The following is a 27,919-nucleotide window of genomic DNA, read 5'->3' on the forward strand; positions in this document are numbered from 1 at the left end:
TGCCCTGGTGCCCCCCTAGCCCCTATACCCCCCCTGTGTCCCCCATGCCGCCCCACGCCCCTGCTGTCCCCATATGGCCCTCATCACCCGTATAACCCCCATGGACTCAGTGCCCCATATATCCCCCTCCCAGACCCCGTAGCCCCTGTGCCCCCCCGTAGCCCCCAGACCCCCCATGCCCCCGGTGGCCCCCTCTGGCCCCTCTGGCCCCCATATATGGCTTCCTCCCGGACCCCATGGCCCCTGTGTCCCCCATAGCCCCATATCCTCAATGCCCTGGTGCCCCCTATAACGCTCTGTGCCCCCATAGAGCCCCTTACTCCCCTCAGGGTCCCCATAGGCGCATGGTACACACCATGGACCCTATAACCCCTGTGCCCCACAGAGCCCCAGTGTCCCCCATAGCTCCCATACTCCCTACAGCCCCTGTGTCCCCCATAGCTGCTGTGATCCCTATAGCCGCTATACCCCTCAGGCCCCTGGTGCCCCCCCATAGACCCTAGGCCCCCCATACCCTCATGTCCTGGTACCCCCATAGCCCCCATACCCCCATGCACCCCATGCTCCCAGTATGCTCCATACTCCCCAGTGCCCCTGGTTCCCCCCATAGGCCCCCTGTGCCCCCTATAGCTCCTATAACACCCGTGCACCTGGTGCCCGATGGCCCCCCTATAATCACCTGTGCCCCCCATAGCAGCTGTGGCCCCCATACCCCCTATAAACCCTGTGCCCCCTATAGCCCCTATATCTGCCATGCTCCTTGTGTCCCCCATAGGCCCCATACTGCCCCTTATCCCTGGTACCCTCATAGTCCCTATAGCGTCCTGTGCCCCTATTGCCCCCATACTGCCCCATGTCCCTGTGTCCCCTACAGCCCCCATACCGCCCCATGTCCCTGTGTCCCCTATAGCCCCCATACTGCCCCATGTCCTGTGTCCCTATAACCCCCATACTGCCCCATGTCCCTGTGCCCTTATAGCCCCCATACTGCCCCATGTCCTGTGTCCCTATAGCCCCCATACTGCCCCATGTCCCTGTGTCCCCTACAGCCCCCATACTGCCCCATGTCCCTGTGCCCTTATAGCCCCCATACCGCCCCATGTCCCTGTGTCCCTATAACCCCCATACTGCCCCATGTCCCTGTGTCCCCTACAGCCCCCATACTGCCCCATGTCCTGTGTCCCTATAACCCCCATACTGCCCCATGTCCCTGTGTCCCTATAGCCCCCATACTGCCCCATGTCCCTGTGTCCCCATAGCCCCCATACTGCCCCACGTGCCTGGGGGCTGTGGGGTTCCACGGGGGCACCGTGTGTCCCGCGGGCACACTCGTGTCACCCCCGTGTCTGCGTGGGCGCCTCCCACAGCCGCGTCCCCGTGGACGTTTGTGTCCCCGGGCGTGCGGCACAGACGGTGTCCCCACGCCCCCCGTGTCCCCGCGGACGTGACAGAGCTGCCCCCTGGTGTCTCCCGTCCCCTCCGCGTGTCCCTGTGCGAGTTCCCAGAGACGCCTCTCGTCCCCCAGTCTGTCCCCACGCACCCCCGTGTCCCCCTGCAAGTTCCCGGGGGAGCCCCCCCATGCACCCCCCGATGTCCCCACGCCCCCGTGTCCCCCTGCAACTTCACAGAGGGGCTCCCCCTGTCCCCCACTCTGTCCCCACGCACCCCCGTGTCCCCGTGCAACTTCACAGAGCTGCTGCACAGGGTCCCCACGCACCCCCGTGTCCCCATGCACATGCACAGAGGTCCCCCCCGGCATCCCCACGCCCCCCCGTGTCCCCGTGCAATTTCACAGAGCTCCCCACCGGTGTCCCCGTGCCCCCCGTGTCCCCCTGCTACTTCACAGAAGTCCCCACCGGCATCCCCACGCACCCCCGTGTTCCCCTGCAACTTCATAGAGGTCTCCCCCGGCATCCCCACGCGCCCCCGTGTCCCCGTGCAACTTCACAGAGCTGCCACACAGGGTCCCCACGCACCCCTGTGTCCCCGTGCAACGTCACAGGGGTGCCCCACGGCGTCTCCACGCCCCCCTGTGTCCCCATGCACATGCACGGAGGTGCCCTCCGGTGTCCCCACGCGCCCCCGTGTCCCCGTGCAACTTCACAGAGCTCCCCACCGGTGTCCCCACGCGCTCCCGTGTCCACGTGAAAGTTCACAGAGATGCCGGACAGGGTCCCCACGCCTCCCTGTGTCCCCGTGAAAGTTCATAGCGGTGCCTCCTGGCGTCCCCACGCCCCCGCGTGTCCCCGTGCAACTTCACAGCAGTGCCCCCCGGTGTCCCCACGCCCCCGCGTGTCCCCGTGCAAGTTCACAGCGGTGCCCCACGGCGTCCCCGCGCCCCCTCGTGTCCCCCTGTAAGTTCACAGAGTTGCCGCACAGGGTCCCCACGCCCCCCCCGTGTCCCCCTGCAACTTCACAGAGCTCCCCACCGGTGTCCCCACGCACGCCCGTGTCCCCATGAAAGTTCACAGAGTCGCCGCACAGGGTCCCCACGCCCCCGCGTGTCCCCGTGCAACTTCACAGAGCTCCCCACCGGTGTCCCCACGCACGCCCGTGTCCCCATGAGAGTTCACAGCGGTGCCCACCGGCGTCCCCACGGCCCCGCGTGTCCCCCTGCAACTTCACAGAGCTCCCCACCGGTGTCCCCACGCACCCCCGTGTCCCCGTGAAAGTTCACAGCGGTGCCCCCCGGCATTCCCACGCCCCCCCCCCGTGTCCCCCTGCAACTTCACAGAGCTCCCCACGCCCCCGCGTGTCCCCCTGTAAGTTCACGGAGCTGCCGCACAGGGTCCCCACGCCCCCCCCGTGTCCCCCTACAACTTCACAGAGCTCCCCACTGGTGTCCCCACGCACCCCCGTGTCCCCGTGAAAGTTCACAGCGGTGCCCCCCGGCATTCCCACGCCCCCCCGTGTCCCCCTGCAACTTCACAGAGCTCCCCACCGGTGTCCCCACGCACCCCCGTGTCCCCGTGAAAGTTCACAGCGGTGCCCCCCGGCATTCCCACGCCCCCCCCCCGTGTCCCCCTGCAACTTCACAGAGCTCCCCACGCCCCCGCGTGTCCCCCTGTAAGTTCACGGAGCTGCCGCACAGGGTCCCCACGCCCCCCCCGTGTCCCCCTACAACTTCACAGAGCTCCCCACTGGTGTCCCCACGCACCCCCGTGTCCCCGTGAAAGTTCACAGCGGTGCCCCCCGGCATTCCCACGCCCCCCCGTGTCCCCCTGCAACTTCACAGAGCTCCCCACCGGTGTCCCCACGCACCCCCGTGTCCCCGTGAAAGTTCACAGCGGTGCCCCCCGGCATTCCCACGCCCCCCCCCCGTGTCCCCCTGCAACTTCACAGAGCTCCCCACGCCCCCGCGTGTCCCCCTGTAAGTTCACGGAGCTGCCGCACAGGGTCCCCACGCCCCCCCGCCGTGTCCCCCTACAACTTCACAGAGCTCCCCCCCCCCCCCCCCGGCGTCCCCACGCCCCCGCGTGTCCCCCCGGCACGTTCCCCGCGTTGCCCCCCTTTCCCCCCCTTTCCCCCCCGCGCTCGTGCCCGCCGTGGGCGCGCTCCCGGGCGGCCCCGCCCCGCGCGGATCGGGTCGGGTCGGGGAGGGGCGGGGCGGGCCCCGGGCGGCGGCGCGGAGCGGAGCGGAGCGGCCGGAGCGGAGCCGGAGCCGGAGCCGGAGCGGAGCGGGGCGGCGGGGCCGAGCGGGGCGATGGGGCCGCGGGTACCGGCGGCGCTGGGCGCCCTCCTGCTGCTCGGAGCCCTCCTCGGAGTGAGTGAGCCCGGCCCCGCGGGAACGGGGACCCCAGGGCGGGGGGGTCCCGAAGGGAGCTGGGGTGCCCGGAAGAGTTGGGGTCCCCCGCGGAGCTGGGGTCCCCTAAAGGAGCTGGGGCCCTGTAAAGGAGTTGGGGCCTCTTGAAGGAGTTGGGGTCCCCTAAGGGAGTGAGTCGAGGGGGTCGCGATGTCCCCGAAGGGAATTGGGGTCCCCCCCCGAGCTACAGGGGGTTCGGGGTCCCCCACACCGTGCTCTGGTCCCTAAGGGATCGGGGTCCCCCAGGGCACCAAGGGGGTGCAGGGCCCGCATCCCCTAAGGGGTCGGGGTCCCCCCCGGACTGGGGGTACGTGGGGTCCCCATCGCCCTGCTCTGGCCCCTCAGGGGGCTGGGGTCCCCCGTGTACCAGGGGGATGCAGGGACCCCAGCACCCGGCCCTGCCCCGTCAGGGAATTGGGGTCCCCCTGGGCACCGAGGAGGTGTGGGGTCCCCACCTCCGTGCCCTGTCCCGTCCGGGAACGGGGGTCCCCCGTGACGCCGGGGCACACGGGGTCCCCGTGTCTGGTCCCCTCAGGGACTCGGGGTCCCCCAGGGACCAGGGGCGCGTGGGGTCCCCGGCCCCCTGCCCCGGCCCCTCAGGGAACTGGGGTCCCCCATGAAGCCGGGGTGCGTGGTGTCCCCACCCCCCCCCCCCCCGTCCCCTCAGGGACTCGGGGTCCCCCAGGGACCAGGGGCGCGTGGGGTCACCCTGCCCCGTCCCCGCAGGGAACGGGGGTCCCCCGGGCCCTGGGGTGGGGGGGATCCCCGTCACCCCCCCGCGCCACCCATGGGTCCCTGACCCTGGGGGTCGGGCTGTGCCCCCCCGGCACCCCACTGCCCCCCTCCCCCTGGGGCACGTCCTGCTTTTGGGGTGCTGCCGCCCCCTGCGCCCCCCATCCCCCTCTCCCGCCCCGGCTAAATTTAAAGGGTGACGGGTGGCGCCGCCACCCTAAAAATAACTGTCCCAAAATACCCCCGGGGAGGGGGCTGCGTCTGGGGGTGCCCGGGGGGGTCACGCCCAGCTGGGGTGCGGCGGGGGGGTGACACCTCTGGGTGCCCCCCAGGGGGGTGCAGGGTGGGTTTGCGCCGTGGGGCTGGGCACCCCCTCTTTGAGGGGGGGTCCCCAAGCAGGGTAGGGGGGGCTGGTGGCAATGTGGGGGGGCCCCCCTGGCACGGGGGGGGGGCGGGGGGGTGGTTTGGGGCTGGGACGGTGCCCGGGCCTGAGAACAGAGGGGACCTTGTTGCTCAGGGCCATGCTGGCAGGGCTGCCCCCCCTCCGTGGGGCTCCCACCCACGTCCCGGGGGGGGCTGGTGAGGACGGAGGGGGGGGTCCCCGCTTTGCACACCCCCCCCCAGCCCCATTCTGCTATGGGACCGGGGGGATTTGGGGGACACCCTGGTGGGGTGGCACCCCAATATCCCCCCCCCGGGATGCTGAGGAATGTGGCCCCCCCCCCCAAAATGCAGGGGGGGTCCACCCACTCCACGGGGGGGGTCTGGCGTGGGGGGTGATGGGGGTGCCCCCCCGAGGGCTGCGCAGGGTCACGGGGGGGGGCGAGGGCGCAGCAGGAATGTGCGATAAGATCGCCAGGCCTGGGGGGAAGGGGTGGGGACGAGGGGGGGCGGGGGGGGCCACGCACACGCGTGTGCGCACACACGCACCCACCCGGGGCGCTCCCGGCACCCTCGTGCTTGCACGCTCGCTCTTGCACGCTTGCGTGTGCTTCTTGCACGCTCGTGTGCACGCTCGCCTCAGCTTCGCTCGCTCCCACGCCTCTGGGGGGGCTCGTGTCTCCCGTGGGGACCCTTGGGGACCCTCGGGGACTTTTGGGGAACCCCAGAGCCCCCCAGGGCCCCACGCGCACGTGGCCCCGCGCGCTCCCGGCGCGCTTCAGCTCTTTCCCATCGCCAAAGATGGCCTGGCCGGGAGGAGGAGGAGGAGGAGGAGGAAGAGCAGGAGCCAGCCCGGGCGCCTGGGTCCCCGCCAGGAGCCTGGGTCCCCTCGGCGCCCCCGGGGCGTTCCCGTCCCCCCCCCCCCCCCCAACCCGGCTCTTTTGGGATAAATTAGGCACTGCCAGCGGGGAGGAATGCAGCCGGGGGGGGGACATTTTTCGGGGCCCCCTCCGGGAGTGACTTTGACCCCGCAGCTGTTTTCACCCCCAAATCGCCGGGGGCGGGCGGCAGCTGCCTGTCCCCCCCACCCCCCCGGGACCAGCATCCCACCAGCTGTGCTGGCAGCCCCCCCCCCCCCCAAACCCGGGGGGTCCCAACCCCCCCCAAACCCGGGGGCGGCTCGGCACCGCAGCGGGGTCCCCTCGGTCCCGGGGGACCCCCAGGGGCGGAGGAAGGTTTTGGGGGGGGAAACAGCTTTTAGCCGCGACCTTGGGGGAACAATAAGACTGGGGGGGGCTGCTATTAATAACCCCCCCGGTTATTATTCCTGCTGTGCGTCACCTCCTCTTCCTCGCCCGGATGAAGTAAGGGGGGGGCACATCCAGATTTGGGGGCCACATCCAGATTTTGAGGGCGCACGTCCAGACTGGGGGGGGGGCACATCCAGATTTTGACGAGGGGGCACATCCACATTGGGGGGGGTGCGAGGTCCCCTGCAATTTGGGGCGCGAGGTTCCTCGAGCGAAGCCGCACGTGGGACAGGGTGGTGCTTCCTCACCCTCCTCTTCCTCGCCCCCCACCCAGGGTGCGGGGCAGGATTTGGGCCGGCGAGTGGAAAATGTGAGCGGCGGCGGCGGCGTCCGGCCGGGCGCGGTGCCCCGGCGGCGGGGGGAACCCAGGCGTCCGGGTGCGGGGCCGCGGCGCGGGGAGGCTTCCGGTAACAGGAGAGGGGTGATTGTCCCTTCCCCGGCCACCGCCGGTGACGGGGACAGGCAGCTGCCCTTCCGCCTGCCCGCCATGGGGCCTGCTGCCTGCCGGGGCTGAGCACCCGCCCGCTCGGTGCATGTGTGGGGAGCGGGGGCTGAGCACCCACATGCTCGGTGCAGGCAAGGAGGGTTGATGGCAGAGCACGTACACGCTCAGTGCATGTGTGTAGGGCAGCAGCAGAGCACCCACACGCTCAGTGCACGTGTGGGGGGGCAATGGCAGAGCACCCACACGCTCAGTGCACGCATGGGGGGGCAATGGCAGAGCACCTACACGCTCAGTGCATGTCTGGGGGGGGCAATGGCAGAGCACCCACACGTTCAGTGCACGCACGGCCTCCTCCGTGCCTCAGTTTCCCCCCTGCACCCCCCACCCCACCTCCCCCTCCCACGCAGCTGATGCGGGGCTGGCACCCACGGGGTGCCCCCACCCGGACCCAGGCTCCCTTGGGGTGCCGGGTGTCCCCCCCCCACCTCCTTGTGCGGGCGCGTGGCCGTGTCCCCCCCCTTGTCCCCCCCTTGTCCCCCCCGTCACCCCCCCCAGCGCCCGCTTAATCCCCCGGCGCTTGTTTGCACAGCAAAGTGCTGCCCCGACGGATTCCTCGCCACGGCGGGCGCCGGGGGGGCGGGGGGCACCCACCCCTGGCACCGCAGCGGGCGCTGGGGGCACCCGTGGGGGCACCCACCGGGGCGGCGCACACGCGTGTGCGCAGACGCGGGGCTGCGGATGCGGGCGTGCGGGACCGTGCCGGTGCACGCGCGTGTGCACGCGGGCGGTGGTGCGAATGCGCGTGCAGTCACGCGTGGGCTGCGCCCTCCCGCCCGCGTCGGTGCACGCGTGTAGTGGTGCGAAGGCGCGTGCGCCGGCCGCACGCGTGCGGCGGTGCAAACGCGCAACCACCTTCGTGTGCGCGTGCGTCGGGGCTGGTGCACACACGTAGCAGTGCAAACGCGCGTGCGCAGCCCCACGCCGCCGTGCGCACGCGTCCCCGTGTTGGTGCACGCGTGTGGCGGTGCAAACGCGTGAGCGCAGCCGCACGCTGCTGTGCACACGCGTCCCCGTGTCGGCGCACGCCTGTAGCGGTGCAAACACACGTGCGCAGCCGCACGCTGCTGTGCACACGCGTCCCCACGCTGGTGCACACGTGCAATGGTGCACGCGTGCGTGCACAGCCCCACACCGCTCTGCACACGCGTCCTCGTGTCAGCGCACGCGTGTAACGGTGCAAACACACGTGCACAGCCCCGGGCTGCTCTGCGCACGCGTCCCTGCGTTGGCGCGTGCACGTAGGAGTGCAAGGGCGTGTGCGCTGCCACGTGTCGGCGTGCGCGTGTGTCCCCACGTCGGTGCACACGTGTAGCGGTGCAAAACGCGTGCGCACGGCCACGTGCCAGCGTGCACACGCGTCCCCGTGCCGGCGCGCGCGTGGAGCAGTGCAGACGCGTGTGCGCGGCCCGCGCCGCCCTCGCACACGCACCCCCCCACGTGCCTGCACACGCGTGTGCCCGCTGCCGTGGCGCTGCCGTGGCGGCGCAGGAATGCGGTGGGTGGGCGATGAGCTCATCCCCCCCCCGCGCCGTGCCGGCCGTGACTCCACCGCACAGCTATGCAGCCCCGGCCCTGCCAGCACCCACCCGTGTCGTGTGTCCCCCCCCCGCCGCCTCGGTGCCGGTGACGTGGCCTGGCACCCAGCGGGGGGGTGACGGTGTCCCCCAGGTCACCCGCGGCAGCCGGGGCTTGGCCGAGACCTCCTTCCCCGAGGACACGGTGGCCGACCACGTCGGGGGGACGCGGGGACGGCGGTACTACGCGCACCTCTCCGACGACGAGGACCTGGTGGCATCCGGCGGTAAGGTGGCACCGGGTGGGTGGGTGTCACCGTGGGGGGGTGCCACCGTGGGTGGGTGCCGCTCGCACCGTCCCTATTGCGGACGGCACTGGGACCTGGTGGTCAGGCGGCACTGGGTGCCACGGGTGGGTGGGAGCCACCATGGGTGGGCGTCACCACGAGCGGGTGCCACCATGGGTGGGTGCCACCCTGGGTGCCACCCGTGCTGTCCCCGTTGCAGATGGCAGCGGGGAGGACGGCAGCGGCGTCACCTGGCTGCCGGCGAGCGCTACCCACGTACCCGGCGTCGGGCTGGCGCCCATCGGTAAGGGGACGCCGTGGGGTGGCACCTGTCCCCTGGGTGTCACTCGCGTGTCACCGCTCTCAAGCTCTGTCTGCTCTCCATCCTCCTCTTCCTCCTCTTCCTCTTCTTCCTCCTCTTCCTCCTCCTCGGCGGGCAGCGCCCGTGCCCCCCCCCGCGCCGGCGGGCATGGTGGTGGCTGAGCCCGAGGACGACCCCCCGCTGAGTAAGTGACACATTTTGGGGGACCCCCCCTTGCTGCACCCCCACTTTTTCCCCCAGTGCTGTATATGGGGGGGCACCCCCAAATATTGGGGGGGCAGCTGGATGGGGGGGTCGCAGCTGGATGGGGGGGTTGCAGCTGGATGGGGGGGTCACAGCTGGATGGGGGGGGTCGCAGCTGGATGGGGGGTATTTTTGGGGGAGTGCAGGTGCCACCCCCCCATTTTTGACACCACCCCCCCGTTTTTGACACCCCCCCCCCCCAGTTTATTTCCGGGCGCTGGTGAACTTCACCCGCAGCATCGACTACAGCCAGCGGCTGGAGGACCCCGAGTCCGAGGAATTTCGGGAGGTTTCCGAGGCCGTGGTGGATACGGTGAGGGGGGGGCACGGTAGGGGTGCTGGGGGTGGGGGCACCCAGGGGAGCACCCTGACCCCCCCATTTTCTGCTCGCCCCCCAGTTGGAGTCGGAGTATTACAAGGTGCCCGGGGAGCAGGTGGTCAGCGTGGTCTTCATCAAGTGAGCTGGGGGGCTCGGGGGGCTCGGGGGGGCTCGGGGGGGCACAGGGGGTTTGGGGGGGCACAGGGGGTTTGGGGGGGCAAGGGAGGGATGGGGAGGTTTGGGGGTGCAGGGGGAGCTGGGGGGATGGGAAGGATTGGGGGGGATGGGGAGGCCATTGGGGAGGTTTGGGGGGCGATGGGGAGGTTTGGGGGTGCAGAGGGGGGTTGGAGGGGCTGTGGGGGGTTTAGGGGTGTGGGGGATGTTGGGGGGGTGGGGGTGATGGGGAGGTTTGGGGGGTGCAGGGGAGGTTTGGGGGAGACTGGGAGGTTTGGGTTGGTGGGGGGGGTTTAAGGGTGATGGGGAGGTTTGTGGGGGCTGTGGGGGGGTTTAGGGGTGATGGGGAGGTTTTGGGGGTGCAGGGAGGGTTTGGGGGGGCAGGGAGGTCCGGGGAGTCAGTGGGGAGGTTGGGGGGTGATGGGGAAGTTTGGGGGGACAGTGGGGAGTTTGGGGGTGATGGAGAGGTTTTGGGGGTGCAGGGGAGGTTGGGGGGGCCATGGTGGGGTTCGGGGGTGACGGAGAGGTTTGGGGGGTGCAGTAGGAAGATTTTGGGGTGCTGACCCCCCCTTTCCACCCCTCCCCCCCCCCCCCAGAGAGCTGGAAGGCGACGTCTTCGTGGAGCTGGACGTGGGCTCGGAGGGGAACGGGGACGAGGCGCAGCTGGGGGGGGTCCTGCGGGACCTGCTGGCCGCCGGCTCCATCGCCTCCTACCTCACCTCCCCCCGCGGCTTCCAGTTCCGGCGCCTGGGGGCCGGTGGGTGCCGGGGGGCTGGGGGGCTGGGGGGGGCTATGGGGGGGCTGGGAGGGGGGGGCTCAGACCACCCCGTATGAACCCGCAGGCCATCGCATCACCCGGTGCCACGTACCGGTGCGTCTCGACCCCCCCACCCCCCCGCCCCAAATTTCTGGTGGGTGGATATCGGGGGGGGTCACCCTGATTGTGCCCCCCTTCCCCCCACCCAGTGACCCCCCACCCACGCGCCTGCACCCCCCGGGAGTTCGCCTGCGGCAGCGGCGAATGCGTCGCCGGCGAATACCGCTGCGACCGCCGGCCCGATTGCCGCGACGCCTCTGACGAGGACGGCTGCGGTGAGACACCCCATAACCCCTCCCCCACTGCACCCCCATGTCCCCTCTACAACCCCCCTAAGCCCCCCCACACCCCCATTTCCCCCCATAACCCCCCACCCTGCACCCCCATTTCCCCTCTACAACCCCCCAAACCCCTCCCGCACCCCCATTTCCCCCCATTTCCCCCCATAACCCCCCACCCTGCACCCCCATTTCCCCTCTACAACCCCCCTAAACCCCTCCCGCACCCCCATTTCCCCCCATTTCCCCCCATAACCCCCCACCCTGCACCCCCATTTCTCTTCTATACCCCTCTATAACCCCCCCACACCCCCATTTCCCCTCTATAACCCCCCTAAATCCCCCACTGCACCCCCATTTCCCCTCTATAAACCCCCTGCACCCCCATTTCCCCCATAAACCCCCCCACCCCCATTTCCCCTCTATAACCCCCATAAACTCCCCCCGCACCCCCATTTCTCCTCTATACCCCCCTATAACCCCCCTAAATCCCCCACTGCACACCCATTTCCCCTCTATAAACCCCCCTGCACCCCCATAAACCCCTCACACCCCCATTTCCCCTCTATAACCCCCCCACCCCCATTTCCCCCCATAACCCCCCATAACCCCCCACCCTGCACCCCCATTTCCCCTCTATAACCCCCCTAAATCCCTCACTGCACCCCCATTTCCCCTCTATAAACCCCCCTGCACCCCCATAAACCCCCCACACTCCCATTTCCCCTCTATAATGCCCCTAAACCCCCCCTGCACCCCCATTTCTACTCTATACCCCCCATAAACCCCCCCGCACCCCCATTCCCCCCCATAAGCCCTCCCCATCCCCATTCCCCCCATAGCCCCCCCATAACCCCCCACTCTGCACCCCCATTTCCCCTCTATAACCCCCCTAAATCCCTGACTGCACCCCCATTTCCCCTCTATACCCCCCATAACCCCCCCACCCCCCCATTTCCCCCCATAACCCCCCACCCTGCACCCCCATTTCCCCTCTATACCCCCCATAACCCCCCCCGCACCCCCATTCCCCCCCATAAGCCCTCCCCATCCCCATTCCCCCCATAGCCCCCCCATAACCCCCCACCCTGCACCCCCATTTCCCCTCTATAACCCCCCTAAATCCCTGACTGCACCCCCATTTCCCCTCTATACCCCCCATAACCCCCCCACCCCCCCATTTCCCCCCATAACCCCCCACCCTGCACCCCCATTTCCCCTCTATACCCCCCATAACCCCCCCCGCACCCCCATTCCCCCCCATAAGCCCTCCCCATCCCCATTCCCCCCATAGCCCCCCCATAACCCCCCACCCTGCACCCCCATTTCCCCTCTATAACCCCCCTAAATCCCTGACTGCACCCCCATTTCCCCTCTATACCCCCCATAACCCCCCCACCCCCCCATTTCCCCCCATAACCCCCCACCCTGCACCCCCATTTCCCCTCTATACCCCCCATAACCCCCCCCGCACCCCCATTCCCCCCCATAAGCCCTCCCCATCCCCATTCCCCCCATAGCCCCCCCATAACCCCCCACCCTGCACCCCCATTTCCCCTCTATAACCCCCCTAAATCCCTGACTGCACCCCCATTTCCCCTCTATACCCCCCATAACCCCCCCACCCCCCCATTTCCCCCCATAACCCCCCACCCTGCACCCCCATTTCCCCTCTATACCCCCCATAACCCCCCCCGCACCCCCATTCCCCCCCATAAGCCCTCCCCATCCCCATTCCCCCCATAGCCCCCCCATAACCCCCCACCCTGCACCCCCATTTCCCCTCTATAACCCCCCTAAATCCCTGACTGCACCCCCATTTCCCCTCTATACCCCCCATAACCCCCCCACCCCCCCATTTCCCCCCATAACCCCCCACCCTGCACCCCCATTTCCCCTCTATACCCCCCATAACCCCCCCCGCACCCCCATTCCCCCCCATAAGCCCTCCCCATCCCCATTCCCCCCATAGCCCCCCCATAACCCCCCACCCTGCACCCCCATTTCCCCTCTATAACCCCCCTAAATCCCTGACTGCACCCCCATTTCCCCTCTATACCCCCCATAACCCCCCCACCCCCCCATTTCCCCCCATAACCCCCCACCCTGCACCCCCATTTCCCCTCTATACCCCCCATAACCCCCCCCGCACCCCCCATTCCCCCCCATAAGCCCTCCCCATCCCCATTCCCCCCATAGCCCCCCCATAACCCCCCACCCTGCACCCCCATTTCCCCTCTATAACCCCCCTAAATCCCTGACTGCACCCCCATTTCCCCTCTATACCCCCCATAACCCCCCCACCCCCCCATTTCCCCCCATAACCCCCCACCCTGCACCCCCATTTCCCCTCTATACCCCCCATAACCCCCCCCGCACCCCCATTCCCCCCCATAAGCCCTCCCCATCCCCATTCCCCCCATAGCCCCCCCATAACCCCCCACTCTGCACCCCCATTTCCCCTCTATAACCCCCCTAAATCCCTGACTGCACCCCCATTTCCCCTCTATACCCCCCATAACCCCCCCACCCCCCCATTTCCCCCCATAACCCCCCACCCTGCACCCCCATTTCCCCTCTATACCCCCCATAACCCCCCCCGCACCCCCATTCCCCCCCATAAGCCCTCCCCATCCCCATTCCCCCCATAGCCCCCCCATAACCCCCCACCCTGCACCCCCATTTCCCCTCTATAACCCCCCTAAATCCCTGACTGCACCCCCATTTCCCCTCTATACCCCCCATAACCCCCCCACCCCCCCATTTCCCCCCATAACCCCCCACCCTGCACCCCCATTTCCCCTCTATACCCCCCATAACCCCCCCGCACCCCCATTCCCCCCCATAAGCCCTCCCCATCCCCATTCCCCCCATAGCCCCCCCATAACCCCCCACCCTGCACCCCCATTTCCCCTCTATAACCCCCCTAAATCCCTGACTGCACCCCCATTTCCCCTCTATACCCCCCATAACCCCCCCACCCCCCCATTTCCCCCCATAACCCCCCACCCTGCACCCCCATTTCCCCTCTATACCCCCCATAACCCCCCCCGCACCCCCATTCCCCCCCATAAGCCCTCCCCATCCCCATTCCCCCCATAGCCCCCCCATAACCCCCCACCCTGCACCCCCATTTCCCCTCTATAACCCCCCTAAATCCCTGACTGCACCCCCATTTCCCCTCTATACCCCCCATAAACCCCCACCCCCCCATTTCCCCCCATAACCCCCCACCCTGCACCCCCATTTCCCCTCTATACCCCCCATAACCCCCCCCGCACCCCCATTCCCCCCCATAAGCCCTCCCCATCCCCATTCCCCCCATAGCCCCCCCATAACCCCCCACCCTGCACCCCCATTTCCCCTCTATAACCCCCCTAAATCCCTGACTGCACCCCCATTTCCCCTCTATACCCCCCATAACCCCCCCACCCCCCCATTTCCCCCCATAACCCCCCACCCTGCACCCCCATTTCCCCTCTATACCCCCCATAACCCCCCCCGCACCCCCATTCCCCCCCATAAGCCCTCCCCATCCCCATTCCCCCCATAGCCCCCCCATAACCCCCCACCCTGCACCCCCATTTCCCCTCTATAACCCCCCTAAATCCCTGACTGCACCCCCATTTCCCCTCTATACCCCCCATAACCCCCCCACCCCCCCATTTCCCCCCATAACCCCCCACCCTGCACCCCCATTTCCCCTCTATACCCCCCATAACCCCCCCCGCACCCCCATTCCCCCCCATAAGCCCTCCCCATCCCCATTCCCCCCATAGCCCCCCCATAACCCCCCACCCTGCACCCCCATTTCCCCTCTATAACCCCCCTAAATCCCTGACTGCACCCCCATTTCCCCTCTATACCCCCCATAACCCCCCCACCCCCCCCATTTCCCCCCATAACCCCCCACCCTGCACCCCCATTTCCCCTCTATACCCCCCATAACCCCCCCCGCACCCCCATTCCCCCCCATAAGCCCTCCCCATCCCCATTCCCCCCATAGCCCCCCCATAACCCCCCCCCCGCACCCCCGTTTCCCCCCCATAACCCCCCCATCCCCGCAGACCCCCCGACACGGATGCCCCCCACCACCGCCCGCCCCGCCACCACTCGCCCGCTGAGCACCGCCACCGCCGCCACCACCGCCCCGCGCCGCCCCCTCACCCCGCGTCCCCCCGCGCTGCCGGCGGGCGGGTGCCAAGCGGGCGAAGCCGCCTGCGCCGACGGGCGCTGCGTCCCCCGGGATTACCTCTGCGACGGCGAGCCCGACTGCGCCGACGGCAGCGACGAGGAAGCTTGCGGTGAGTTTGCAGCGAGGCGGCGAGGGTGGGGGGCACCCTCTGGGTGCTGACCCCCCCGCCCCCCCGTCACCCAGGCACCCCCTCACCCTGCGAACCCAACGAGTTCAAGTGCCGCAACGGGCACTGCGCCCTCAAGCTCTGGCGTTGCGACGGCGAGAACGATTGCGGGGACGGCTCCGACGAGAGCGATTGCCGTGAGTACGGGCCCCGGGTTGGGGACGCACGCGGTGGTGACGCGGTCCCGGTTGACGCGTGTCACCGTCGCCGCTGCAGCCACCAAGGCGCCCGGTGCGGCGTGCGGGCCGGCGGAGTTTCGGTGCGTGGCGAGCGGGAGCTGCATCCGTGCCAGCTACCAATGCGACCGGGAGCCCGACTGTCCCGACCGCTCCGATGAGGTCGGCTGCGGTGAGTGACGCCGGGAGGGGACGCGTCGGCCGGGGGAGGGGACACCTCTGCCGGGCGTGGGGACGTGGTGCCTGGGGCTGGCTTGGGGACCCCGTGTCGTGGCTGCGTGCCGGGGATGCTGCGCCCGAGCTGTGCTGGGGATGTGGTGCCGTGGCACCGGGCTGGGGACGCTGTGCCCAGGGACTCTGTGCCATGGCACCGGGCCGGGGACACCGCCCAGGGACCCCGAGCCATGGCACCGGGCTGGGAACGCCGTGCCCAGGGACTCCGTACGATGGCACCGGGCTGGGGACACCGTGCCTGAGCTGTGCCAGGGACCCTGTGCCATGGCACCGGGCTGGGGACACTGTGCCTGAGCTGTCCTGGGGACACAGGGCTGGGGACGCTGTGTCATGGCAGCGTGTCGGGGACCTGTGCTGGGGACCCTCTGTCATGGCACTGGGCTGGGGACCCTGCGCTGGGGACACTGCGCAAACCGTGCCATGCTGGGGACCCAGTGCCGTGGCATGGTGCCGGGTGCCGTGCCGGGTCCCCGTGCTGGTGGCCCTGTCCCCAGGAGGTGCCATGCTGGGGTCCCCTTGCCGGTGGCCCTGTCCCCAGGTGGTGCTGCGCTGGGTCCCCGTGCTGGTGGCCCTGTCCCCAAGCAGTGCCATGCTGGGGTCCCTTTGCCGGTGGCCCCGTGCCCAAGCCAGGCTGGGGTCCCCTTGCCGGTGGCCCTGTGCCCAGGCAGTGCTGCGCTGGGTCCCCTTGCCGGTGGCCCCATGCCCAAGCCATGCTGGGGTCCCCTTGCCGGTGGCCCCGTCCCCAAGCAGTGCCAGGCTGGGGTCCCCTTGCCGGTGGCCCTGTCCCCAGGCGGTGCCATGCTGGGGTCCCCTTGCCGGTGGCCCTGTCCCCAGGCGGTGCTGCGCTGGGTCCCCTTGCCAGTGGCCCTGTCCCCAAGCAGTGCCATGCTGGGGTCCCCTTGCCGGTGGCCCTGTGCCCAGGCGGTGCTGCGTTGGGTCCCCTTGCCGGTGGCCCCATGCCCAAGCCATGCTGGGGTCCCCTTGCCGGTGGCCCCGTGCGCAGGCGGTGCGGCGCTGGGTCCCCTTGCCGGTGGCCCTGTCCCCAAGCAGTGCCATGCTGGGGTCCCTTTGCCGGTGGCCCCGTGCCCAAGCCAGGCTGGGGTCCCCTTGCCGGTGGCCCTGTGCCCAGGCAGTGCTGCGCTGGGTCCCCTTGCCGGTGGCCCCATGCCCAAGCCATGCTGGGGTCCCCTTGCCGGTGGCCCCGTCCCCAAGCAGTGCCAGGCTGGGGTCCCCTTGCCGGTGGCCCTGTCCCCAGGCGGTGCCATGCTGGGGTCCCCTTGCCGGTGGCCCTGTCCCCAGGCGGTGCTGCGCTGGGTCCCCTTGCCAGTGGCCCTGTCCCCAAGCAGTGCCATGCTGGGGTCCCCTTGCCGGTGGCCCTGTGCCCAGGCGGTGCTGCGTTGGGTCCCCTTGCCGGTGGCCCCATGCCCAAGCCATGCTGGGGTCCCCTTGCCGGTGGCCCCGTGCGCAGGCGGTGCGGCGCTGGGTCCCCTTGCCGGTGGCCCTGTCCCCAAGCAGTGCCATGCTGGGGTCCCTTTGCCGGTGGCCCCGTGCCCAAGCCAGGCTGGGGTCCCCTTGCCGGTGGCCCTGTCCCCAAGCAGTGCCATGCTGGGGTCCCCTTGCCGGTGGCCCCGTGCCCAGGCGGTGCCAGGCTGGGGTCCCCTTGCCGGTGGCCCTGTCCCCAGGCGGTGCTGCGCTGGGTCCCCTTGCCGGTGGCCCCATGCCCAAGCCATGCTGGGGTCCCCTTGCCGGTGGCCCCGTCCCCAAGCAGTGCCAGGCTGGGGTCCCCTTGCCGGTGGCCCCGTGCGCAGGCGGTGCGGCGCTGGCCCCGCGGGTGGTGACGGGGGGGGCGCGGGCAGTGCCCCCGCAGGTGGTGACGCTCCCGCAGGAGTCGGTGCGGGCGGAGCCGGGCCAGGCCGTCACCTTCACCTGCGTGGCCACCGGCGTCCCCACCCCCATCATCACCTGGCGCCTCAACTGGGGCCACACCCCCAGCAGCCACAGGTGGGGCGGGGCCTCGGGGGGCGCGGTCCCGTGGGCGGGGCCCAAGGGGGCGGGGTCGAAGGGGCGGGGTGGCCCACGGGGGGGGGGGGCGCGGCGGCAAGGGGGAGCTGGCTGGGGGGCCTGGGGGAGGGGCTTGGAGGGAGGAGGAGGGGCTTCTCTGTGGGGGAGGGGCTTGTGCGTGGGCCGTGCTTGTGGTGGGAGGGGCTTGTGCTTGGGGAGGGGCCTGTGGAGGGCGGGGCTTGTGCTTGGGGTGGAGGTGGTGGTTGTGCTGGGGGCGGGGCCGGTAGCGGTGGGAGGGGCTTGAGTCTGGGGAGGGGCTTGCACTGTGGGGGAGGGGTCTCTGGTGGTGGGAGGGGCTTGTGGCAGGAGGGGGCTATTGTGGGAGGGGCTTGCGCTAGGGGAGAGCCCTGTGGTGGGAGGAGCTTGCACTGGGGGGCGGTGCTCGTACAGGGGGCGTGGCCTGCTGTGATGGGCGGGGCTTTTGAGGCGGGACTCCCAGCGAGGGGGCGGAGCTAACAGCCAGCAGGGGCTGCACACAGGGGCAGCCGGGCGGGGGGCGGGGCTTGCACGAGGAGGCGGGGCTTGCACGAGGAGGCGGGGCATGCAGTTAGGGGCGGGGCCTGGGCATAAGCAGGGCATGCAGTGGGGCTGCGCTCCCCTCCTGGCGCTGGGTGCCGGGCACCGGGGGTGCCGGGTACCGGGGGTGCCAGGTACCGGGGGTGCTGGGCACCGGGGGCGCCGGGCGTGCCAGTCGCCGGGTGCCAAGCGTGCCGCGCAGGGTGTCGATCGTGAGCGAGGCCGGGCAGGGCACGCTGACCATCCGGGACGTGAAAGAAGCCGACCAAGGCGCCTACACCTGCGAGGCCATCAACACCCTCGGCATGGTCTTCGGCATCCCCGACAGCATCCTCACCGTCACCCGCCCCGGTGAGCGTCGCCCCGCCCTCCCCTCCCCATCCCACCCCCCCACCACGGCAGCGTCACTGTCCCCCACCGTCTCTCGCAGGGCCGTGCCCCGAGGGCCACTTCCAGGTGACAGGGACATCCCGCTGCCTGCCCTGCTTCTGCTTCGGCGTCACCACCGCCTGCCGTGCCACTGCCCGGCACCGCCACCGCCTCCACCTCCGCTTCGACCGCCCCGACGACTTCAAGGGTGAGTTCGGGGACAAGGGACGGGGGACAAGGGACACACCAGGGGCTGAGCATCTCCTTGCAGGTGTCAACGTGACGGTGCCGACGGCGCCGTCCCCGCCGGTGCTCTCGGCCACCCAGCTCCACGTGGACACGGGCGCTGAGGAATTCCAGCTCCTGGATCTGTCCCGACGCTTCCTGGCCCTCGATGCCTTCTGGGCGCTGCCGGACACCTTCCTTGGGGACAAGGTGACACCAGGGTGGGGACAGGGCTGGGGACGCCGGCGGCACGGCCGCTGACAGCCCACTGATGCTGCCAGGTGGATGCCTACGGGGGAGCGCTGAGCTACGGGGTGCGGTACCGGCTGGGGCGGGGACCCCCTGAGCCCACCGCCCACCCCGACGTGCTGCTGCGGGGCCACGGGCGGCAGCTGCGGGCGCGTGCTGGAGCCACCCGGCCCGATGTCCTCAACCGGCGGCACGTGCCCTTCACCGAGGTGGGTGGGAGCCAAGTGGGGGGTGGTGGCGTTGGGAGGGTGGTGGGTGGGCGGTGGTGGTGGTGGTGATGGGTGGGTGGTGGTGGTGGTGGTGGGTGGGCGATGGCGGTGGTGGTGGGTGGGCGACGGTGGTGGGGTGATACCTGCGGTGGTGGACGACGACGGATGCCGGTGGTGGCGGGTGGGTGGTGCTGGTGGTGATGAGTGAATGGTGCCGGTGGTGGCAGGCGGGTGATGCCGTTGTTGGCATCACCCCGGGGTGACACCGGTGTCACCATCCCGGCAGAACTACTGGGAGGACGAGGAGGGTGCCCCGGTGAGCCGGGAGCTGCTGCTGCTGGTGCTGCAAGGGCTGGAGGGCATCTTCATCCGGGCGGTCTACGACGGGCGCATGGCCAGTGTGGGGCTCAGCGACGTGGCCATGGATGTCACCAGCCCTGGTGACACCGGCCTGGGGCCAGCCGGGGACGTTGAGGAGTGCAGGTGACCACCGGCAGCGAGGTCGCGGGCTCGGTGCCACCGCCGCCGCGATGCCACCGTCACGCCGCTGTGTCCCCAGGTGCCCCGTGGGCTACGCGGGGCTGTCGTGCCAGCGATGTGCCGCCCGCTTCGAGCGGGTGACGAGGGGACCCTACCTGGGGACCTGCTCCGGTTGCGGCTGCCACGGCCACTCCAGCACCTGCGACCCCGTTTTTGGGCACTGCCTGGTAAGGGGGGGGTGTGTGTGACCAGGGGACGGGGATGTGGCGCGGTGTCACCACCCCCCGTGCCATGTGTCCCCTCCCCCCCAGAACTGCCAGCACAACACAGAGGGTCCCCAGTGCGAGAAGTGCAAGCCCGGCTTCTTCGGCGATGCCACCAAGGGCACGGCCACCGCCTGCCACCCTTGTCCCTGTCCCTACACCGAGCCAGCTCGCAGGTGGGTGCCAACCTCAGGGACCGCCCCCCCCCCCCCCCCGATGTCGCTGCCCTGGTGTCACCGTCCCTGTCACCCGCAGGTTTTCGGAGTCGTGCTTTTTGGACACGGATGGCCAAGCCACCTGTGACGCCTGCGCACCCGGTTACGCCGGCCGCCGCTGCGAGAGGTGGGTGGGGGGGTCCCTCTATACCCGCCCCCCACCCGAGGCCCCCCACCCATCACCCCCCATCCCCATAGGTGCGCCCCGGGCTACGAGGGAGACCCCATCCAGCCGGGTGGCAAGTGCACGCCGATCGGTGAGTGGCGGGTGCTGGTTGTGGGGTGCCCCCCCCCACCCCTGGGTGCCCCCCACCCACACCCTCGCTGCCCGCAGGCCAGGAGCTCGTCAAGTGCGACACCCGCGGGGGCAAGGACGAGGCCGGCGGCACGTGCCGCTGCAAGGTGCGGGCCAGGGGAGGGGGAGGGGGGCTGGGTGCTCCCACGCCCCACGGCACCCGGTCCGATCCCCGAGGCACCCGTGTGACCCCCCCATGGCACCCAGTGGGATCCCTCGGGCACCCTGTCTGACCCCCGCTACGGCACCCAGTCTGATCCCTGCGGCACCCAGTCCAATCCCCCGTAGCACCTATTCTGACCCCCCCACGGCACCCAGTCCAGTCCCTGGAGTACCTGGTCCGACCCCCCCATGACACCTATTCCAACCCCCCCCGTAGCACCCACTCTGACCCCCCCCATGGCACCCACTCCGACCCCCACCAGCACCCAGCCTGACCCCCCCGTAGCACCCATGCCAACCCCCCCCCAGCACCCAGTCTGACCCCCATGGCACCCAATCCACCCCCCCCCCAGCACCCAGTCCCACTCCCCAGCAGCCCCCCCCCCCCCCCCCCCCCAGCCCCCACCTCCCCGCCCCGGCACCCCCACCCATGGCACCCACCCTGTGCCCCCCCGCAGCCCAACGTGCGGGGGCGGCTCTGCGACGCCTGCGCCGCCGGCACCTTCCACCTGAGCGCGGCCAACCCCGAGGGCTGCCTGCAGTGCTTCTGCATGGGCGTCTCGCGGCACTGCGCCAGCTCCGCCTGGAGCCGCCACCAGGTACCCGTGCCGCGCCGTGCCGTACTATGTCACGGCGAGCCATGCCGTGCCGTGCGATGTCATGCCGTGTAGTGCTATGCCATGCCATGTCATGTCGTACCATGCAGCGCCACGCCGTGCTGTGTCGTGCCGTGCCGTGCCATGCCATTGTGTGCCGTGTTATGCCGTGCCATGCCATTATGTGCCGTGCCATGTTGTGCCATGCTATGCAATGTTGTGCCACGTAGTGCCAACGCCATGTCATGCCGTGCCGTGTTGTGCCGTGCCATGCCACATTGTGTTGTGCCATGTCTTGCCGTGCTGTGCCATGTAGTGCCATGCCATGCCATGTCTTGCCATGCTGTGCCATTATATGTCATGCTGTGCCATGTCATGTTGTGCCATGTCTTGCCATGCCATGTCTTGCCGTGCCACGTAGTGTCATGCTGTGCCGTGTTGTGCCATGCTGTAACAAGCCATGCCATGTAGCGCCATGTAGTGCCATGCCGTGCCATGTTGTGCCGTGCTGTGCCGTGCCGTGCCCACCACCAAGCCCCTTTCTGCTACCCCTCCAGGTCCTCCTCACCGCCGAGGAGACCCCGCCGCTGAGCCTGGCCAACCTGGCCGGCACACGGACGGTGGGCGACGGCGCCCGCTTCTCCTCCCCGCGGGAGCTGCTCTTCGCCGCCTTCCAGGCGCTGCCCCGGGACGTCTACTACTGGGTGCTGCCCGCGCCCTTCGCCGGGGACAAGGTGCCAGCGCCGGGGCCGGCTGGGGGACAAGGTGGACGTCCCCGAGCCCAGCTGAGCCTCGCCGCGTCCCACCCCGCAGGTGACATCGTACGGCGGAGAGCTGCGGTACACGGTGACGCACCGGGCACCGGCGGGGCGCCCAACCTTTGCCGCGCCAGCCCGACGTCCTGCTGCAGGGCAACGGCATCCTCCTGGAGCATTTCTCCGATGCCAACCCCGCCTCCGGCATCCCCACCACCGTCACCGTGCCCTTCCGTGAGGTGAGGACCGGCGGGTGTCCCCCCCACCCCGGGATGGGGTTGGGGACGTGGCGGTCACACCCCGGTTGTGCCCGCAGCATGCCTGGCGCCGGGTGGACGGGCGCGATGCCACCCGTGAGCATCTCCTGATGGCTTTGGCCGACGTCGACCTCTTCATGATCCGGGCGTCCTACTCGGATCAACCAGAGGAGAGCAGGTACTGGGGACAAGGGAGGGGACGTCGGTGGCATGGGGACACGGGCGGGCAGGGTGTTGGGGACGTCCCCTCTCGCCCCGCAGACTGGCCGACGTCAGCCTGGACGTGGCGGTGCCACACGCCACCGGCCGCCCGCCGGCGCTGGAGGTGGAGGATTGTGCCTGCCCGGCCGGTTACCGCGGTGCCTCCTGCCAGGTGAGACCCTCAGGGTCCCCTCGCCCCGGCGCTGGGGACACTGAGCGGTGGCCCACCCTGCTTGTCCCTGTGTCCCCTCTGTAGGACTGTGACACAGGCTACACCCGCAGCACCGCCGGGCTCTACCTGGGCACCTGCGAGCCGTGCCAGTGCCACGGCCACGCCGGCGAGTGCCACCCCGAGACCGGCGTCTGCCAGGTGAGCTGGGGACAGCGAGGGGACGGCCCGGGGACCCCCATGGCGGTGCCACCAACACCGTCACCTCCACTCCTTTGCAGGGCTGCCGGGACAACACAGAGGGCGCCCAATGTGACAAATGCCAACCCGGCTACTACGGCGATGCCACCCGGGGCACCCCGGGCGACTGCCAGCCCTGTCCCTGCCACGGACCCCACGGTGACACCCAGTAGGTGCCACGTCCCCGGTCCCCTACATCCCTGGGGACACCGGTGGGGTCTCACCCATCCCCTTGTCCCCTCGGCAGGGTGACCAAGAGCTGCTTCGAGGACACGGACGGGCAGCCCACCTGCAGCGCCTGCGCCCCGGGACACAGCGGGCGCCTCTGCGAGAGGTGCCAGGGGAACCCGGGGGGGGGGGGGGAGGCTGGGTTTTGGGGTGAACCCCCCCCCTTATTGGCTTTTTTTTCGGTCACCCCCCGTAGGTGCTCGCCTGGGTACGTGGGGGACCCGCTGCGGGGAGAGCCGTGCCGAGGTGAGCGTCATGGGGAGGGGACGAGGCGGTGTCCCCCGCGGTGGCACTGAGGGGGGGTCGTGCCTAACTGCTGTCCCGTCGTGTCCCCCGTGTCCCCCCCCCCCCCCCCCGCAGAGCCGGGCGTCCCCGGCGGGCAGTGCCGGTGCGACCCGCGCGGCAGCGTCGGCGAGGGCTGCGACACCGACGGGCAGTGCCGCTGCAAGGTGAGCCTTGTCACCCCCCCAGCGTGTCCCCAAGCCCTGCGAGGGGGTGACAGGGCGACGTCACCCACCCCGCGGTGTGTGTGTGTCCCCCCCCCAGGCCAACGTGGAGGGTCCCCGCTGTGCCGCCTGCCGTCCCCACCATTTCCACCTGAGCGCCGAGGAGCCCGCCGGCTGCCTGCCCTGCTTCTGCATGGGCATCGTCCAGCTCTGCGCCGGCACCCGCCCTCGCCCGCGGCACCGTGAGCGTCCCCCCCGGCGTCCCCGGCCTGTCCCCGGACGTCCCCGACCCCGCTCACCCGTGTCCCCGTCCCGCAGGTGCGGACGCCCTTCGGTCCCGGTAACGCCCGGGGATTCGCCCTGGTGAACCGGCAGCGCAGCACCCGGGTGGGCGCCGGCTTCAGGGTGGAGCCGGGCCCCCCCCCAGCCCCGCCTGAGCTACGACCGCTTCGGGGAGCTGCCCCCCGACTCCTACTACTGGCAGCTGCCGCCCCCCTACCAGGGGGACAAGGTAGGGCCGCCCCGCCCGGGCCCCGCCTGCGCGGGGAGCGCCCGGCCCGCGGGAGGGGCCCGCGCCCTGCGGAGGGGCCCTGGGCACGGCCCGCCCGGCCTCCCCCGCCTCTTCTTCCGCCTGCTTTTCCGCCTCCCTTCCGCCTTTCTTTCCCCTTCCCCCCCTTTTTTCCCCCCCTTTTTTCCCCCCCTTTTTTCCCCCCCTTTTTTCCCCCCCTTTTTTCCCCCCCCTTTTTTCCCCCCCCTTTTCCCCCCCCCCTTTTTCCCCCCCTTTGTCCCCCCCCTTTGTCCCCCCCCTTTGTCCCCCCCCTTTTTCCCCCCCCTTTTTTCCCCCCCTTTTTTCCCCCCCCTTCCCCCCCCCCCTTTCCCCCCCCCCCTTCCCCCCCCCTTTTCCCCCCCCTTTTTTCCCCCCCTTTCCCCCCCCTTCCCCCCCCCTTCCCCCCCCCTTTCCCTCCCCCTCCTCCCCCCTTTTCCCCTCCTCCCCCCTTTTCCCCTCCTCCCCCCTTTTTCTCCCCCCCCTTTTTCCTCCCCCCCCTTTTTCCTCCCCCCCCCTTTTTCCTCCCCCCCCCTTTTTCCTCCCCCCCCCTTTTTCCTCCCCCCCCTTTTTCCTCCCCCCCCCCTTTTCCTCCCCCCCCCTTTTCCTCCCCCCCCCCTTTTCCTCCCCCCCCCTTTTCCTCCCCCCCCCTTTTTCTCCCCCCCCCTTTTTCTCCCCCCCCCTTTTTCTCCCCCCCCCCTTTTTCTCCCCCCCCTTTTTCTCCCCCCCCCCTTTCTCCCCCCCTTTCTTCTCCCCCCCCTTCCCCCTCTTTCCCCCCGCTTTTTCCCCCCCCCTTTTTTTCCCTCCCCTTTTTCACCATCCCTTTCCCCTTTTCCATCCTTATTTCATCCCATCACCTTCTCCATCCTCTTCCTCTTCCCTTTCCCCATCCGTCCCTTCCCCTCCCCGTCCCCATTCCCGTCCCATCCCGTCCCTGTCCTCGTCCCTGTCCCACCCGCCCCATCTCCCCGTGCAGGTGGGCTCCTACGGCGGGCGCCTCCGCTACACCCTGACCTACACCCCGGGGGGGCAGGGAGCCCCCCTGCCCGACGCCGACATCCAGATCACGGTATGGGGGTGCCTGGGGGGGACACGGACACGCACAGGGTGACCCCGGCGACAGGGTGACCCCCCCTGACCCCCCATATCCGCAGGGCAACGACATCACGCTGGTGGCATACCAGCCCGACCTGTCCCCGCGGACCCCCCAGGCCTTCGAGATCATTTTTCGGGAGGTAGGAGGGGGCGGGTGGCTTTTGTCCCCAATGTTCCCCGTCCCCACGACGTGCCAAGCCGGCGTCCCCCCCTCCTTGACGCCCCCCTCCTCCCCCAGCAATACTGGCAGCGGCCGGACGGGCAACCGGCGACGCGGGAGCATCTCCTGATGGCTTTGGCCGACCTGGATGAGATCCTCATCCGAGCCACCTACTCCACCAGCACGGCCGCATCCAGCATCGCCGACGTGGCCATGGACACGGCCGTGCCCCCCCAGCCCGGCCTCCCCCCGGCCCCCGAGGTGGAGGAATGCCGCTGCCCCCCCGGGTACCACGGGCTGTCCTGCCAGGTGAGCCCCCGGCATCCCCCCCAGCGTCCCCATAAGTCCCCCCCATCACCACCCGCCTTCCCAGGGATATTTGGGGGGGTCACAACACTGAACCCCCCCCTTTTCCCCCCTCCCCCCGGCAGGATTGTGCCCCCGGTTACACCCGCACCGGGGGGGGGCTGTACCTGGGGCACTGCGAGCTCTGCGAGTGCAACGGGCATTCGGAGAGCTGCCACCCCGAGAGCGGCGTCTGCTCTGTAAGTCTTTACATTAAGTAGGTTTTTTGGGGGGCTGGGATCTCATCCCAGCTGTGCGCCCCCAAATATTTCTGTCCCCCCCCCCCCAGGGATGCTTGCACAACACGGCGGGGGATTTCTGTGACCAATGTGCCCCCGGTTTCTACGGGGATGCCACCGCCGGTACCCCCGAGGACTGCCAGCCCTGCGCCTGTCCCCTCCCGTACCCCGAAAACCAGTGAGTGCCGGCGCCGGGGCGGGGGGGTGCCGGGGAGGGGACGCGCCCCCACCTCGCCCTGTCCCCACAGGTTCTCCAGGACCTGCGAGAGTTTGGGAGGCGGCGGGTACCGCTGCACCGCCTGCGAGCCGGGCTACGCCGGGCAGTACTGCGAGCGGTGAGGCACGGGGGGCGGCCGGCACCCCCAGGCACCCACCGCAATACGCTCACCCCAATATACCCATCCCAAAGTGCTCACCCCAATATGCCCGCCCCGACGTGCTCACCCCGATATACTCGCCCTGATCCACCCACCTCGATACACTCGCCCCCGTGCGCTCCCCCGCTACGCCCAACCCCACGTGCTCACCCTTCTGCCCACCCTGATACAGTCACCCTGATGTGCTCACCCCAATATACCCACCCCAACGCACGCACCCTTATACCCACCCCGATGGGCTCACCCCGATATACCCACCCCGATGAGCTCACCCCAAAATGCTCACCCCAAAATACCCACCCCGATGGGCTCACCCCAATATACCCGCCCCGATGAGCTCACCCCAAAATGCTCACCCCAAAATACCCACCCCGATATACCCACCCCGATGGGCTCACCCCGATATACCCGCCCCAACGTGCTCACCCCTAAACGCTCACCCCGATATACCCACCCCGATATACCCACCCCGATGTGCTCACCCCAAAATGCTCACCCCAAAATGCTCACCCCAATATACCCACCCCGATATACCCACCCCAATGGGCTCACCCCTAAATGCTCACCCCTAAATGCTCACCCAGATATACCCGCCCTGATGTGCTCACCCCAAAATGCTCACCCCGATATACCCACCCCGATGGGCTCACCCCGATATACCCGCCCCGATGTGCTCACCCCAAAATGCTCACCCCGATATCCCCGCCCTATATACTCACCCCGCTATACTCACCCCAATGCTCACCTGATACACCCGCCCTAATGTACCCCCCGGCGGGCTCACCCCAGCGTGCTCACCCCGATATATGCACCCCGATGTGCTTACTCGGATAGACGCACCCTGCTGTGCTCACCCCGCCGCACCACCCCAATATCCGCGCCCCGCTGTACCCACCCCAACGTGCTCACCCCGCTGTACCCCCCCGATGGGCTCACCCCGCTGTAACCCCCCCAACTGGGCTCACCCCCGCGTACCCACCCCAGCACCCCCCCCCGACGGGCTCACCCCCCATACGCACCCCGACACGCTCACCCCGCCGTACCCCCCCGCCGTACCCCCCCGATACACGCTCACCCCTTTATCCCCTGCAGCTGCGCGCCCGGCTACGCGGGTGACCCCACGGCGCGCGGGCAGGCGTGCGTCCCGGCGGGCTCCCCGCTCCCGCTGGCCGTCCGCGTCCACCCGCCGCGCACCACGGTGGCACAGGGCAGCGCCGTCACCCTGCGGTGCCAGGCCAGCGGTGACCCCCCCTTCTATTACCACTGGGCACGGGAAGACGGGCGACCCCTCCCCGAGGGCGCCCAGAGCCGGCGACAAGGTATTGGGTGGCTCGGGGGGACACCGGGGTGTCCCCAAGCGGGGGGGGGGACATGGGGCGTCACCCACGTGTTCCCCCCCAGGCGAGGAGCTCCACTTCGCCAGCATCCAGCCCTCCGAAGCCGGCGTCTACGTCTGCTCCTGCCGCAACCTACGGCACAGCAACGCCAGCCGCGCCGAGGTCATCGTCACCGGTAGGTCCTTGTCACCAAGCGGGGGGGACACGCGGGGACGCAGGGGAGGAGCGGGGCTCAGCTCTCCCGTCTCGGCGCAGAGACCCCCGGCAAAGCCATCACCGTCACGGTGGAGGAGAAGCGGGTGCAGCGGGTGAAGCCCGGGGCTGATGTCACCTTCGTCTGCACCGCCAAGAGCAAGGTGAGGGGTGGGAGGGACGCGGCGGGGGGCACGCAGGCACCCTTGGGTGCTCACAGGGTCATGCAGGGCACACGG

At 69.7% G+C, this 27,919-nt stretch overlaps 1 protein-coding gene across 1 annotated transcript in view; it reads left to right on the forward strand.

The window, feature by feature from the left end:
* The first annotated feature begins 3,604 nt into the window (after positions 1-3,604).
* The window catches only part of HSPG2 (heparan sulfate proteoglycan 2), a 44,151-nt gene continuing 19,836 nt past the window's right edge, over positions 3,605-27,919 (forward strand). The window contains 45 exon segments of the mRNA XM_075520540.1: positions 3,605-3,763; positions 8,399-8,531; positions 8,752-8,835; positions 9,300-9,409; positions 9,495-9,553; positions 10,186-10,346; positions 10,556-10,681; positions 14,752-14,988; positions 15,063-15,182; positions 15,262-15,393; positions 17,312-17,456; positions 18,235-18,383; positions 18,463-18,609; positions 18,673-18,836; positions 18,908-19,084; positions 19,371-19,567; positions 19,644-19,791; positions 19,876-20,003; positions 20,083-20,169; positions 20,241-20,299; positions 20,377-20,444; positions 20,958-21,098; positions 21,653-21,829; positions 21,909-21,968; positions 21,970-22,089; positions 22,167-22,285; positions 22,369-22,480; positions 22,565-22,678; positions 22,759-22,886; positions 22,965-23,051; positions 23,142-23,191; positions 23,306-23,394; positions 23,492-23,614; positions 23,616-23,633; positions 23,710-23,808; positions 23,810-23,902; positions 24,912-25,004; positions 25,090-25,170; positions 25,269-25,499; positions 25,622-25,735; positions 25,825-25,952; positions 26,023-26,109; positions 27,244-27,470; positions 27,553-27,663; positions 27,744-27,844. Coding sequence (XP_075376655.1) covers positions 3,704-3,763; positions 8,399-8,531; positions 8,752-8,835; positions 9,300-9,409; positions 9,495-9,553; positions 10,186-10,346; positions 10,556-10,681; positions 14,752-14,988; positions 15,063-15,182; positions 15,262-15,393; positions 17,312-17,456; positions 18,235-18,383; positions 18,463-18,609; positions 18,673-18,836; positions 18,908-19,084; positions 19,371-19,567; positions 19,644-19,791; positions 19,876-20,003; positions 20,083-20,169; positions 20,241-20,299; positions 20,377-20,444; positions 20,958-21,098; positions 21,653-21,829; positions 21,909-21,968; positions 21,970-22,089; positions 22,167-22,285; positions 22,369-22,480; positions 22,565-22,678; positions 22,759-22,886; positions 22,965-23,051; positions 23,142-23,191; positions 23,306-23,394; positions 23,492-23,614; positions 23,616-23,633; positions 23,710-23,808; positions 23,810-23,902; positions 24,912-25,004; positions 25,090-25,170; positions 25,269-25,499; positions 25,622-25,735; positions 25,825-25,952; positions 26,023-26,109; positions 27,244-27,470; positions 27,553-27,663; positions 27,744-27,844 — 5,394 coding nt within the window. The 5' untranslated portion in view covers positions 3,605-3,703.

Source organism: Mycteria americana, chromosome 18, assembly GCF_035582795.1.
Source record: "Mycteria americana isolate JAX WOST 10 ecotype Jacksonville Zoo and Gardens chromosome 18, USCA_MyAme_1.0, whole genome shotgun sequence".
Classification (NCBI taxonomy): Eukaryota; Metazoa; Chordata; class Aves; order Ciconiiformes; family Ciconiidae; genus Mycteria; species Mycteria americana.